Here is a 14,468-nt window from a genome sequence, read left to right as displayed (position 1 = left end):
CTGGGCACCACTGAAAAAAGCCTGGCTCCATCCTCTTTGTAGCGTCTCTTCAGATATTTATATACATTGATGAGATCCCCCCTGAGCCTTCTCTTCTCCAGGCTGAACAGGCCCAGCCTTTCCTCATAGAAGAGGTGCTCCAGTCCCTTAATCATCTTTGTGGCCCTTCACTGAAATCTCTCCAGTATGCCCATGTCTCTCTTGCCCTGGGGAGCCCAGAACTGGACACAGGACTCCAGGTGTGGCCTCATCAGTGCTAGGTAGATGGGAAGGATCACTTCCCTTGATCTGCTGGCAACACTTTGTCTAATGTAGCCCAGAACACCATTAGCCCTCTCTGTCACAAGGGCATTTTGTTGGTTCATCCCTTTAACTTCTCATTGTATTAGTCCTATGCTACAGGGGCCCTCTCCCATCATGGTCCCTTGTATGGAAGGGATGATAAAAGATAGCTGCACATCATCATCTTCTATAAATAACAATTAGAAATAACTACTGTTGCACTATTCAACCAAATGCAAATTGAGCCACAAACTTGAACTTTATGCAGTATTTGTTATAGTAAAAGAAGGCACTTCATTCAATACATAAAAAACACAGTGGCTAAGAACAACTTAATTTAGAGCAAAAATGAATAATATATGCACTTCTAGCGAAAAAGCTTTCAAGGTTCTTTCTTTTTCTAGTAAATATTATCCAGGTATACCAATTTGGAAGAACTATTGTACTATATTTGGCAAATACGTAGGAGTTGTAAGCATTTGTGAAACTGCTCATGCAAACACAGTATCTCCATTTTAAGTCAAAAATCACTAAAACTATTTCTCTTTTCTCCCCTTAAGCTCTTTCCCATTTACTTGGAGAAGAAGGGAAAAAAAACCAAAAAACCACCCAAATCCAAAACACTAAATGTAGTGTCATTTAAAATCCCGAGGCTCATATAGTCTGTAAGTAAAGTATATTATCACAAATAGGCACTGAGTTGCCATCTACACTAAGAAAATAGACAATCTGGGTAATCACATCTACATTTAAAGTGTTGCTTGTCTGATACAGTGACTTGATAGAGACTTTAGAATGCAGCTTTCAGTATAAATGCAGCTTCTTTGAACAGATTCAACATCATTACTAGAAGCAGAAAAAGTTTTAAAATTCAAAGTCTCCTACCAGTGAAAATCTGTGATGTCCATAGACCCATTTCTTTGTGTGGTAACAAACAGCAGTGATGCCCCTACAAGCAATTTTAAACTTCATTCAGTTTTGTACAGAGATTAACTACAGAACACTAATTCCTCATCACTGTATGAATGCAGAATATGTAATAGGTTAGAGCTTAATAACACATTTATTCCAGTGTTGAAGGAATTAATATACAAAGATCAGGACTGCTCTAGCTACTGAAAATAAGAGATGTCTTTAGCCAGTCAAAAAAATTCTATGTTTATAGCATGTTTGAGGCTTGTCACTGCCCCATCCTACATTTTAGAAGTATGAATTTAATTCAAAGGAAGGAAAAAGAGTAGGGTTCTAGGCTTTAGTTGCAAAGTGGTACAGTATCACCAACTGCAATGAATGAAGGGTGTGCTGAATGTTTCATTTTTAAATTAAGCATGTTATATGCATGTTCTCATAAATATCTTGCACTCAACTTCACTCTGCAGATTCAGAAGCAGATATTACATACATAGACCTTGCATCTCTGTTAGTTTAGGCAATTTAAGACAATTGTGGGCAATTTGAGAGATGTTTGTGACTAATCTTGCACAGATACTTGAGGAAAAACTACACTCTTCCAAACCTCATAAGCAATTCAACACAAGAAAATGAATCATGTGGGGACAGCAGACTAGAGGACCAGTGCTAAAATACAGGTCATGGTTTCAAAGGGCAATAAAAAGAACCAGTTTTCTATTGGTTAGACCATCACTTCCCAACAAAAAAATGCTGAAAGAAGCAGAATATATACCTGCCATTAACACAGCAGTGATTTTTACCACTCTGTGAATGTGCAATTACTAATCTTAATAGTTAAAAACATGTACAATCCCTGCATGAAATCACACTTAAGACATTAATCTTAAATCGTAAGTGTTGCACTAAAGTGAGGATATGTAGGTCATGGGCTGAATCACTAATATAAGTCAAATAATTCATATGCTCTATCAAACATGTTTTAAGATCAAGCAGAATTTTTCTTACTTCTTAGTCTTCTGATAAGAGTTCTGAAAGATTTTTTGTATTTCTTTTTATAATCCAGTTTATGTTGAATATACATCCAGAGTGACAGTTGAAGCTTGACAGTTTATCAGCAGCAACCTTAAGGGTGTATCCTATCTGCAGGAATTCAAGCTTTCAGAAAGAGTATAATAACGATGTTTTCGAGAACTTCAACAGAGAAGCCAGCTTATAGCCAGAGAAAAAAGAGCAAAGACATCTTAGACGTCTTAGAAACAAGTTCTGTTGCAATGAAAACACTGCACCAGAATGTCACTCAGATTAACATATCCTAAATTTCTTTTGAAAGCTTGGCTAACGATCAACACTAAATAATGAGTGTGCGTATTCAAGATTTATATTTAAGATCAGATTAAACATTTCCTGAAGTGAAACTGGTAAGACGACAGAGACTTATATGCTTGCTTTTGAAGTATATGAACACCAAATCAGATGAAATAAGTGTCAGTGCTTGTAAATGAATGTGTCAATATTTTAGGAACCAGTCTAATACCACACTCACCTAGGTCACAAATCTCACACACACAAAAAAAAAAAAAAAAAACTTTAATCCTGTTGCAGTCACTGAAGAGACTAGACCAGTATTCTAGATCTTTTCTGCGGGCTACTGTTCAGATTTAGTTCACTTCAACTCACTTCTCCGAGCCTTCTTTCAAAAGAAAAAGCCTACAGCCTTTCCCCTAGTATTTAGAAAGTCTGCTTGTGAAATCCTATGTTGCTTTTACTCATGAGATCTGCTGTCTACAAAACAAACACAAAAGCTTGTTTTGAATCTGTTCCTGATGTCTTATTTGATAACTTTTAGTTCTTATATTGGAATACAAGACAGTCTACTCATATCCACCCTCCTCATGCCCTGATGATTTTGTAAGCCTCCTCCATATCCCTTATAAGCTATGTAGTACTTTTGGTCATTTTTGTTGGCGTTGTCTGAACTTTTTCCAGTTTGCCCACACACCTTTTCAATTTGTTCATAGTCAGCTCTCATTGTCACTGCCCTGAACAACTTTGTATCAGCAGCAAACTTTCTTACCCAAGTTTCCACTTTCTCTTTTGGGAACAGACTGAAAAGCAAACTTTATAGCCATCCTCAGAAATCTAGCCATTTGAGTAATACTAGTAAGAAATCTGAAGCTCACAGACAGTTTAACAGATTAAAAGACTTACCAAATGAAAAATGAGACAAGAATAGAGAGAAGAAAGTAATATAACGTTATTATCATAAGAATGCTACAGAAGCTACTTATAAGTAAAAAGCTTGCATATGAAGTAACCTTATTCCAGAAATATTCTATAAAAGTCATAGTACGTAGGAATCTGTGTTACATTCCTGAGAATTCCTATTAAATTGCAGTTTGTCATAATGATTGAGCCTATCGCTCTGTGTAGAAATAGATTTAATGTAAAATGTATAAGCAGCTCAGGGTGCAAAGAAAATATAAGGTTATCATGGGGAAGTTTTTAGTCTCTTATTCAGATTTACTGGTCTGGATTTATGAAAATGAAGCAACTGAAGTTAACACAAAAACAAAGACATAACTGAAGCTTATTTAACACCCAGCGTGGGGCATTCACCACCCAGTACACTGTCCCACATGAGTCCAACTGAACTTTTTAGAAGCTGAAGAATAATGCCTCCAGACTTCTAAATTCAGCACAAAGACATTAATTTCACAGTGCCACTTCACAGAATGAAGATAGTGATGGAGGCACCAAGCAAAGCAATTCTAGTCCATTTGAATCACTACCCTCTTGGGCTTGTTAAACCTATGGCATGTGACAGCCAGGAAGGTGTTATACAATAGCATCAAGCACAGCGGGAGCCAGATGGTCGGATTTCTTTTCTTGCACAAAACATTAAGCTGCTCTGAAACACAAAGCGCATGGCTTGAGAACAGCCTCTAGAACAGGACAGTAGAAGCAGAGAGCATGCAGAGCTCACCTAGCCAAAGAACTATGTAGTCAGCGAGCCAACAAAAGCGGTGCCAAACCAGAATGGCATCAGCATATCAGACTTCCCAGCTCACGCTGTCAGTATCAGATCTAGCGAATAATCTAAGCTTTGAATTTTGATTTTTCACTAGCATTTCCTTTAGTTCATCATTTGTGTTTCCTCCTCTTCCCACCACCAAACTCACCATCCTGGCACTTAGACATCTCTTTCTCCTTGATATACTTGCTCCTTACCTTCACTCCATTATTTCCTTTCCCTTGCTTTCCCTTTTGTCTTACCTCCTCCCACATTCTGTTCAGGAATTCAAAACTAATAAACCCACAAATATGATAATGACCAAGGCCAAGTAAACTAGTAGCGAGGCAGCTGCTCGCTTCCCCATTCCTTTGTTCTCCTATCAGCTGAAATATTAATTTGAGATAGTTCTGAGACAGAACATTCCTTAGATCACCAAGGATTTCCTAAAGAGGTCTCTTAAGTTCTTAGAATAATCTTAAATATTTTAAAACATTTTTAGACAGTTAAGGCCTGAGAGCAGCTCTGAAAGTGATTGTGGAACTTGCATTCACTAACATTGAGTCACAGGACACCGGACTTCACAGGTGGGAAACAGAGGACTCAAAAGGTACAGAAAATACTTCTAATATAATCCCCTTTCTGTGGATTTAAAAGTAATTAGCTTCTCTGCAGAATACATTTTGCCTCTATACCAGAAGAAGCTGAGACAGCTTATTGAGTAACTCAAAGGGTCACAGTCAACATCTAACCAAGACATTAGGAAAAATCGTTCAGTGTCTGATGCAAGACATCATGACATGCCAATAAGCAACTGACTGAAAAATTACAATAAGAGTGGAGAACCAGTAATTTCTAATTTAGGATGGCCATTGTCTTGATCCATGTCAAAAACGTACAATTTGCATAACAGCCTCAATTGTCACGGAAAGACAGAGATACTTAAAACTTTCAACTTCAATTACTGTTTTATGCCTGTGTTCCACTCATATTTGGCAAAAATGTATGATTTAATTTAGCGTAGGGAAATAAACATAGCAAGTGACAATGAAAAAGGAAGGAGTCCAATAAACCTGGGGATGTCCATGTCAGTCACAGGAATGGGAAGAACAGTTCATATATTTTATTAACTGTTTCAAGTTTCCCTGCACCTCCTGTCAGCCTACAATGGGACTAAAAAAGAAGAAAGATGTAACTAACAGATTTAGTGATAAATAATCTACATAAAAGGCAGGTAAGGGACAAGAATCTGAAGTTTTAGTTTAGAAAAACAGCATACCAGGAGAGTACAGCTTTGACATAGGTAGCTTTCACTACCTGAAGATGCATTTATCAAATGTTTCAGACATGAATTTGTGAAGGATTTGATGCTTTTTGTTTACATTGTTTCATGCACAGCTTAGGTAAGACACATTTCTCAGTGATGTTAATGGAGTTTCAACACATAAACCAAAGACCTTTTCATTTAGCAAGTCAATCCTTTAACTCCACTCACCATATACGTGTTTAAAAGGGCATTTTTCAAACCATTAAGCAGAACTCATGATGTTTGAGATCAACTATAAATCATTTGGTTACAAGATGTATTATTTTAATAATTATAGCTACTTAGCTGCTATTGTAATGTTAATCAGGTATATAGAACATTTGCTTATAAAATTTTAATCTCCAGACACAGAATACTAAAATGTTTTCTGGTAAGCTTACTCCTTTAAATATGATGTATTTCTCAGTTTCTCTGATCTTGAGCTCAATACGCAATCTATCTGAAACTTAAAATTTATCCATGAAGAAATATTTCCCAATAAAATACAATCAATGCAGTATGAGGATTTGAAACCCAAAAAACCCAAAGCATGACCTTGTTAGAGATAAAGCTCAGACCAGATGAAATTTACAAAAAAATAAATCAATCAATAAAGTGACAAAGTACACAGTCATTTGATCTGAAAATCAACTGATTAGCAATAAAACAGAAAGCAAAAATCTTTAATTGCAATCACCATATAAAGAGTCATTGTTGTCAGAACTACCATATCATGTAAGCATCTTGTAGGCATACTGAATCTCTTTCCCATCCTGCCCCCCCAGTTCAGATTAGCCTTCAATAAAGAATTCTGTGAAAGACTAAACAAAATGCTGAGAATATTCGTTTTCTGAATGTAAGAGCTTTTTTGAATTTTTCTGGTCTTAGAAGCAGCTCATTGAAGTGAGATCATTTGTGCTAAAGGATGCCAGCTAAACTAACAAGGAGGACGTGCAGCAGTGCCCTTCTGACACCATTGATAGTGATGGGGTTCAGCTTCTCTATCCAGGAATCCCACTGTTGAGGGTTTTTTTCCTATTTGCTTTTCAATATTTTTTGACCTGATAACTGGTAAGACTTCAGCCCTGCTGAAGGCAATCTACTAGTGGCTAGCTCAGAAGTGTTTTGTAAAAGGAAGGAATCACATGAAAATACTTTGAAATCTTCTGGCTCCTTTACCATATAGGTATAGTGAATGTTGTAGGACATATTCAATAGTCATGAATAGCGACAATGCTTTAACCTCACTGTGCTGTAGTACAGCAATAAATGAGCTGAAGTCAACAACGTAGAAACTGAGATCGGTAAGGCCCATATATACCAAATAAAATAAAGGAAAATAACTGTCCCCAGTCTCACCTGTTTAACACCACTGAAGTCAACATAAGATGAGAAAGAAGAGAGAAAGTTACTTTACACTATTTGTAGGCATCTAGTTACAGTGCCCGAATTAGAACACTTCAGTATCTTGATAAATAACATTTTTCAGCAGGCAACTCCAAACAAGTCACTTGCATACCCTAGTCCTTTTCCAAATATTGTCACTGACTAAAGGGGAAACCTACTTTTTAAATCCAGAATCTAAATTAGGTGTCTGAAGTTGAACACTGTTCAGATATTCCATTGTCCACTACAACAGACATGAAACTAACGTAGTAAATTTAAAACTTAAAGATGAGCTAACAAAACTTTAGGCAGCATTTGGATGATATTTCTAGCTAAAGTACTGTCTCACTTTCCATTTCAGTAAATAAATCTCACCACATTTTTCCCCCTCTAGAAAAAGAAACACTATAATTTTTTCACAAACATGCTCTGAATTTATTTGTATTGTATATAGCACACTGAAGAACTGAAATTAACCCCATAAATCTGAACATTTTAGTGTTTGTTACTGTCATTTGTTCTATCGGAGTACTGCATTATCTAAAACAAAAAATTGTTGAAGTTTGGGTTTGTTTTCTTTTTTTTAAACCTAATTAGGAAAACATAGCTTTTAGTTTTCAAAAAGAGATTGTGATTGTTAAGACACAAGACAGAAGCATTCATGTTTTGTTGTTATTGCGCAAACCATTCCCTACAAGCCTCATATGCTATGCTCCTAAAACCAAATTTTAATTTTCTACTACCTCAGAACACAGGCTACTTACTTGAAGTCTATATATTGTGATGATATATCAGTTTTATACAGTGTCCACATTTAGTTTTGAAAAAATTTAAACCTTCACTATTACTTACAAGTGCATTTCCCATTATTTCCACGCACCACCTTTAATCTATGAACCCCTGTCCCTTCACATATTTTGATGATGTTGCTGGGCTTAACATGTCTGTCGAAGGAGGCAAAGGAGGAAAGGCACTTCACCTTGGCAGTCACCCCATTTACTCAGCAAGAACAATTATACAAAGCCCAGTTGTGCAACCATTAGATTTTTTTTCTTTAAGTTCTTGAGAAAAGATAATTTTCGGTAGGTTCCACCCACCTCCATCCCCAGTATTCAATTGTTCTACTACAAAATCTTTCATAATAACAAAAATATTGGTATTTGTGCATGACCTCAATGTTTGGATTTGGTAAAGAAAGCCCAATTTTTCATTTAAAGGACAATTCCTCAACTATAAATGTAGTGAAAAATTCAACTTTGGAAATTTTAAAATTAGTTCCATTTGAACAACCTTACACTAGAATACAATCTTGAAAATTCTGATTAAGATTTAAGTGGAATACTGCAATTTAAATGAATGTTCCCTACAAAGGTGAATTTCATTTAACGGAAATATTTTAGTAGACTTCTTTCTGTGGTTATAGTAGTTATTAGTTGCTATTACTGAGAATGCAACTATATTCACAACATGTAACGATGTTAACAAAAATAGGACAGTCTTTAAAAAGAATACAAATTTGACCCCTAGGTAGGCTCTTTAAAAACGGCCTTATTTAAAAACATTTCCCCCCCCCAGAAAAGCCGTCTGCCTGTTTTAATCAGGAAAAATGTGCTGCAAAGTACTATAAACATGCTTAATCAAGGTCTGTATTGGCAGAGTTCCAGAAACCTGTAAGGCGTGCTCAAATTACATAAAAAAGAACAAGTTGCAATTGTTGATGACTTCAGTGTAAGATGCTTAACATAAGGTATATCTCTCAGCATCCAGAAGATTAAAAAGTAGCTAAACTTGCATGCTTTGGTGAACATGCAAGCAAACTCTTCATTGTCCAAATTCAAAGCAAGGAAGACCCATTTAGCCATGAACAAGCTGCTGGTCTATCACCTTCAACACCAAATACAAGCACAGGTCCTGCAGCCTTACAAAACCCCTCTGAAATCCTAAATTCTGTTTTTCCTGTAACAGAGATTAATATCCTTTGGGCTTTGGGACTGGAAGTAAATTCAGATGAATGAGGTCAACAGCCACATTTGTAAGACAAGCTGCTGTGGATTAATTTTCAAGAGACAACTGGTTTATTCAGGTTAAAAAGGGGTGATTGCCTAGAGCACTGAGTACAAATAAAGAGGAAAAAAAAAACCATAAGATATCTCTGGAGTGAGATACTTACTGTATTAACTTTTTGAGTCATTTATTCACTGTACACTCCGTGCAGCCTCTATAGGGCTTTAATTGAACTGCTTGAAAACACATACCTGATAGCAATATTCCAGATATGGTTCAGCTGCACTTACCTTTGAAGAAGCAATCTTCGTTGTGTACAATGGTGACCTTTTGCTTTTTCAGACAGGCAGCCCTGTGCACTTCGCAATGGTTTTCATAGAATTCTCCATCAGAACCGCACACGGGCTTGTAATGCGGCTTGCAGTGCTCCATGCATAGACACTCAGCTTGGCCAGTCTCCCCATTCACAACACAGTGTCTACCCAGACCGCAGTACTTGTTTTCACATGATCCGAAATGGCCATCTTGACCCATATACCCTTAAAAAAAAAAAAAAAAAAAGCTTTGAGATATTAATTAAATTTTAATTGCATACAAGATACAAAAAGGATTGTATTATGTAAATGAAGGGAGAATGTGCCCTTTGTTACATCCTTGACTAACGCTTAACATAGGTCAGCCCGAAATGAAACTAATTTAATCTCATTATCATGACTAGGTATACATTTAGTCATTGTCATGTGTTAGACTAACTGTAATTACGAGCAACATCTAGTAACAAGATTTACTCTTAATTAAAAAAAATTCACAGTAAATCATGTCTTTTTAAATGTATATTGAAGTTTGTCACGTTAAGAGTGCTACGCTATTGCAGGTAATAGAACAATGAATTGCCTAGAATTTAGATCATAGAATCGGAGCATCTCGAGTTGGAAGTGACCAATAAGGATCATCGAGTCCAACGCTGTGCTCCTCGCGGGACTATCTGAAACTAAACCATATGACTAAAAGCATCATCCAGATGCTCCTTGAATTCTGACAGGCAGATAAAATAGACATTGACACATTGAGACTTATACCCAAGAGCAACTAGAGCTGGGTCAAGGCTCTTAACCAATATGGAGAAGGAAAAAAAAACCTCTGTGGTGGCAAGACAATGACATTTCAGGGAACAGAGCATGGTGGAAGAGCAGGACTGATATATCAAGTGAATGGTGGCTGGAAGAAGTCGAATGAGCCTCTAGTGGTATTTCAATGAGGCAAATGGGATTTGGGTAACTGAACTTTAAGAGGGCTGCAGTAGAGGTGAAGAAGTTTCTGCTGCCTGCAGCTCCCGCTTCCTTCTGCTCCTAGAACATGGAAATGGATTGTCTCCATTAGGCTACCAAACTTTCTATCCTATCTGTGCTGCTGCCACCATGCAAAATAAGTACTGCGGCCAGTAGCAGATCTCTAGGTGAAAAGGGAAGTTAAGGGCACAGTAATATTTCCTTAGTACATCCTTAGTTTCCATATTCGCTGCCACAGAACTAACTATGCAGTCACTTCTTGGTGAGGGAAAGGGTAGAATAAGAAAAAACAAAACAAAACAAAAAAACAGAATTGTCGATTGCAGTTACCAAAACTTCAATAATGTAGATGTTCTGATACTATAATTGTGTCCTAAAATAAGTATAAAAATGCTAAAATGTTTCCAAGCGTGGGAATAGACACTGCCCTTCAGTTACTTCATTTTATTCTCTTGCTATACACTCCTGGTCTCCAGAACAAACAAGAACTTGATCCCCAAATACTATATACACCTAGTATTCTAATTCCTTGCAAGACTTTCCTTATCCTCACAGCCTAGCTAAATAATACTTGGCTGCCCCATAAAAAAATAGTATGAACTAACAAATGGCAATGCGTAATTTGGTGGTATTAGATTCATTTTCTGTAGTGAAGAGCTAATGTGTCAATACTAGCATTTGATGCACATCGCTCCTAACCACTGAATCGCTTCTAACCACAGAATTTATGTTTTTCACTTCAGTGGCAGAAGTAAACTCTTAGCACTTTTTCTTCTTAAGCCTCCAGGTCTATTAGACCTAAGACAACAGTGCTTTGATTCTTTCCTTTCTCATACAGCACAAATTTTCCACAGACAAATGTACCACACGCAACCATGAAATTTGGCTCTAATATGACAAATGTTTTTGCGATATTATTTTGTAACAATTTGAGCACAAAGCTGAGAGGACTACGTATTCACCTCTGTTGTATATCTGATATAACTACACTACAGTGATTTTTATACACATGGATGAAACAGCATAGACTAGGCCGGTGGTGACTTTAACTGCTCATGCACCAAACTGACTTGAAACGGGCAAATCCAATTCAACATTAAAAATTTCCCATAAGTTTTTGAAAATATTACTCCTTGTGCCAATGTATCACCACTATATACAAGCAACAGACATTAACTGACAGAAATTAATGTAAATATGATTTCCTTCTACTACTGCTAACCTCAGATAAAGTCTTGCAATGTCCGAGAGTACTTTATAGCACAGGTCATGTACACACATTACAGAATTACGAGACTTCTTTGAAGTGATAGAACTATTGCAGTTTGAGGCCAAAGTCCATAGATGATTATTATTTCTGCCTTCTGCATTAGAAGATAAAGATCTCAATCTGACAACCGCTCTCAATTATTGAGAGGTGTGTGATGACTCAAAAATGCACAGTGCTCTATATTGCTGTGAAAGTAGAAACCGATTTAAGACTTCACTTGGGACTTCATTTTAGTACTATAATTGAATCTGATGCCTGAATGCAAAACAGCCCTTTCAGATGAAGGAGAATGATTTGCATGATATATATATATAGATATTTATAATATTGGTATGTGTCAGCGTATACCAATCATGTACATCAATAAACAAGCAAGCTTTTTGCCCTAATGAAAAACTATATGACTATGTTTTATAAATGTCTCCATTTTACACCATTAACTATTCCAAAACAATACAAATATTTGCATACATCACTGCATACGCAATTCCTTCTATTGAAGTGGATAGTAAAATTCCCATTGACCTCAATAGAGGCAGAATTCTTTCTTCATGGTCTTTGCCTTAAGTTCAGATATTTTTAATGCCTTCAGAATGTTTAACAAGCACTGTTCTGTGCTATTTTTAATTTAGGAACTTGCAGATCTTCTGATGTACTTGATGAAAAGGAGCAACTCTGCAGTGTTTCACATAGTTTAGAGTACATATTTAAGAAAAATAACAGTTTAAGTGTTTATTCTTAAAAAGTCCACCAACTAGTGGTTACCATATTACTCATAGCAAAAAACTAAATAAAATCCGTGTAATTTCAAATGAGGTGACAAAATGTTCACTAACATAACTTTGATATAAATTTGAACTAAAAGTGCACCCAATTTTGAAAATGTATACAAAAATATTAAATAGCTACTGTGAGAGAAAAATAAATGGGTTTAGACAAAAGTAAATTTTTTTTTAAATAAGCTAGTTACACAAAAATCTAGGAATTTTAAGTGTACTAACAGAAAACAAAGGTATATGTAACAGCATGGATTTGATCTTCATCAGTTAAGTCAAAATACTAACTTTACTGTGGAGGATCAAATCAAATTAGCAAAAGCTGCAGGGCTCATGCAGTCGTCTTGGATTTTTTTCTTTCACCTGAGTAAGTGACAAAGCCCTAAGTACTGCAACTGAATAATAAAGAAACAACTGCAAAGCGCTATTTGTAAGTACTATTGAGAGAAGTTTTTCTACAGATACTTATGTTTCCTCTTTACATTTCTGGGAATTATTCATTAAATATTGGGACAACCAGATTCCCAGAGGAATAAGCCAGTGAAACAAAGGAGATACTAGATGCTTTGAATAGCCTTAGTAAGGGGCGCTTAAGATAAAAAGCACTAGCATTTTGTTGTCAGAGCTGGGGGAAAAAAAAAAAAAAAAGCAAAAACATTTGACCAAATATGATGACACAACAATGTCAGTAACCTTTTTGTTTACACAAATGCATCAGCTTCAAATCTTAGCTCATTGCCAAATAAGTCTTTAAAAATACAGAGAGAAAAATCTGATATACAAAGAACTTTTGTAACAAGGTTTAGTTGATAAAGGCAAGTAAAGCACAGCTTCATTATTGGTCCGGTCCACTGTGTTTGGTTAGAGAGTTCTGACTGCTAGAGGTATTGCAGGCTATTAAGGACTCTCCCCTGATATGCTTTCATCAAGTTGCAGCTGTCTTCCATGGTAGGAGGAAAGAAAACTCAGTATATAAACTAGCCCTCGAACAAAACCAACTTCTGCTGCTTTTCACTATTCCACTTGCAAGAATCACTATATTTGGCAAATCCTTCATTTTCATTTATGCTTCCAAAAAAGGTAATTCCTTTAGGAAGCAATAATTTTCATCTTGGTATAGTTCTGCATCTTCTTTAGGCACAAAGCTACAGGAATCTTGTCATTATCAAAAAAGAAACCATCTTTTAAACTCATGTAGCTGTGACTTGCAGCCCATTCATGAAACACCTGACTGTTCCAGTGACTCTCAGGAAATTGCCACTATTACTTTGCCTGCCTGGAACCTATTATTAATGGAAGTATACTTTTGAAAGAGTGATAATGGAAGTTGGTTTTTTTGGGGTTCGGTTTTTTGGGGGGGGGGGTTGGGGTTTTTTTTTTGGGGGGGGGAGGGGGTAGGGTGTGTTTCTTTTTTTAATGCCAGCGTTAGTAAGTCTCCTGGGACAAAATTGCTTAAAATGCAGCACCCATTCAGAAGACCACCACCACCTCCCCTCCAAGTTACAAAACCAAAAAACCCCAAGTTTTTCTGAAGGCTGTTCTTCTACCTAAGTATTTAGATTTAGAAAGTAAACTAGTCCAAGATGAACTTAGGTTCCTATATTTGGATATAATTCAGTAATTTAGTACAGAAAATAAGCAGCCTAGCATATTCAGTATTAAGAGATTGAGAACAAGTCAAGATGACAAATAATCTACCCATGAGTGCTAATTTTTTTCCAGCAATTTAATTGGTATTGCTTATATGATGTCTGCATTTGTCAAGTGCCACAACACATCAATAGGAAAGTGTGTACCCATATTAGCTATGTTAGCATACTCTGAATTTTCAGCCAAAAAAGTGCAATACCTATGCACACTGAGAGGGTCTATAGTACTATGGAAAACAAAATGTACTTTGTTCAATTTGAAAGTAAGTCAGGAAACATTTAAATTATCATAGCCTTAAGTTAAAAAAGAAAACCCGCACTTTAAGAAATATCATTAAAAATGTATTAAGCCTAAGACAGTCAAAGCAGTCACATAAGTTTTTCAGACTCTCTTGAAACTTAAACAGACATAAAGTGAAGGAACAAACAAAAAGAAAAGAATTTTTATTTTTTAAAAAATGGAGAAGTGAAATTGCTTTGGCTTTTCTTTTAAGACAAATTGTAATAAATACAGTTTCAAGCTGTCACTTAGGATTCCTCATACATGTTTCCTAGCTAAAGGCCAGTTCAACAGTACCCAGAGT

General features: G+C 36.2%; 1 protein-coding gene across 2 annotated transcripts in view; it reads right to left on the bottom strand.

The window, feature by feature from the left end:
• FSTL5 (follistatin like 5) overlaps window positions 1-14,468 on the bottom strand; it is a 326,873-nt gene that overhangs the window by 217,340 nt on the left and 95,065 nt on the right. For both annotated transcript variants that reach the window (XM_087737586.1, XM_087737587.1), the window contains exon 4: window positions 9,191-9,439. In XM_087737586.1, the coding sequence (XP_087593712.1) occupies window positions 9,191-9,439 (249 nt within the window). The remainder of the gene's footprint in view (window positions 1-9,190; window positions 9,440-14,468) is intronic.

Source organism: Nipponia nippon, unplaced genomic scaffold, assembly GCF_047370975.1.
Source record: "Nipponia nippon isolate SJK-2023a ecotype South Korea unplaced genomic scaffold, ASM4737097v1 scaffold_6, whole genome shotgun sequence".
Lineage (NCBI taxonomy): Eukaryota > Metazoa > Chordata > Aves > Pelecaniformes > Threskiornithidae > Nipponia > Nipponia nippon.
This window is presented reverse-complemented; position numbering and strand designations above follow the sequence as displayed.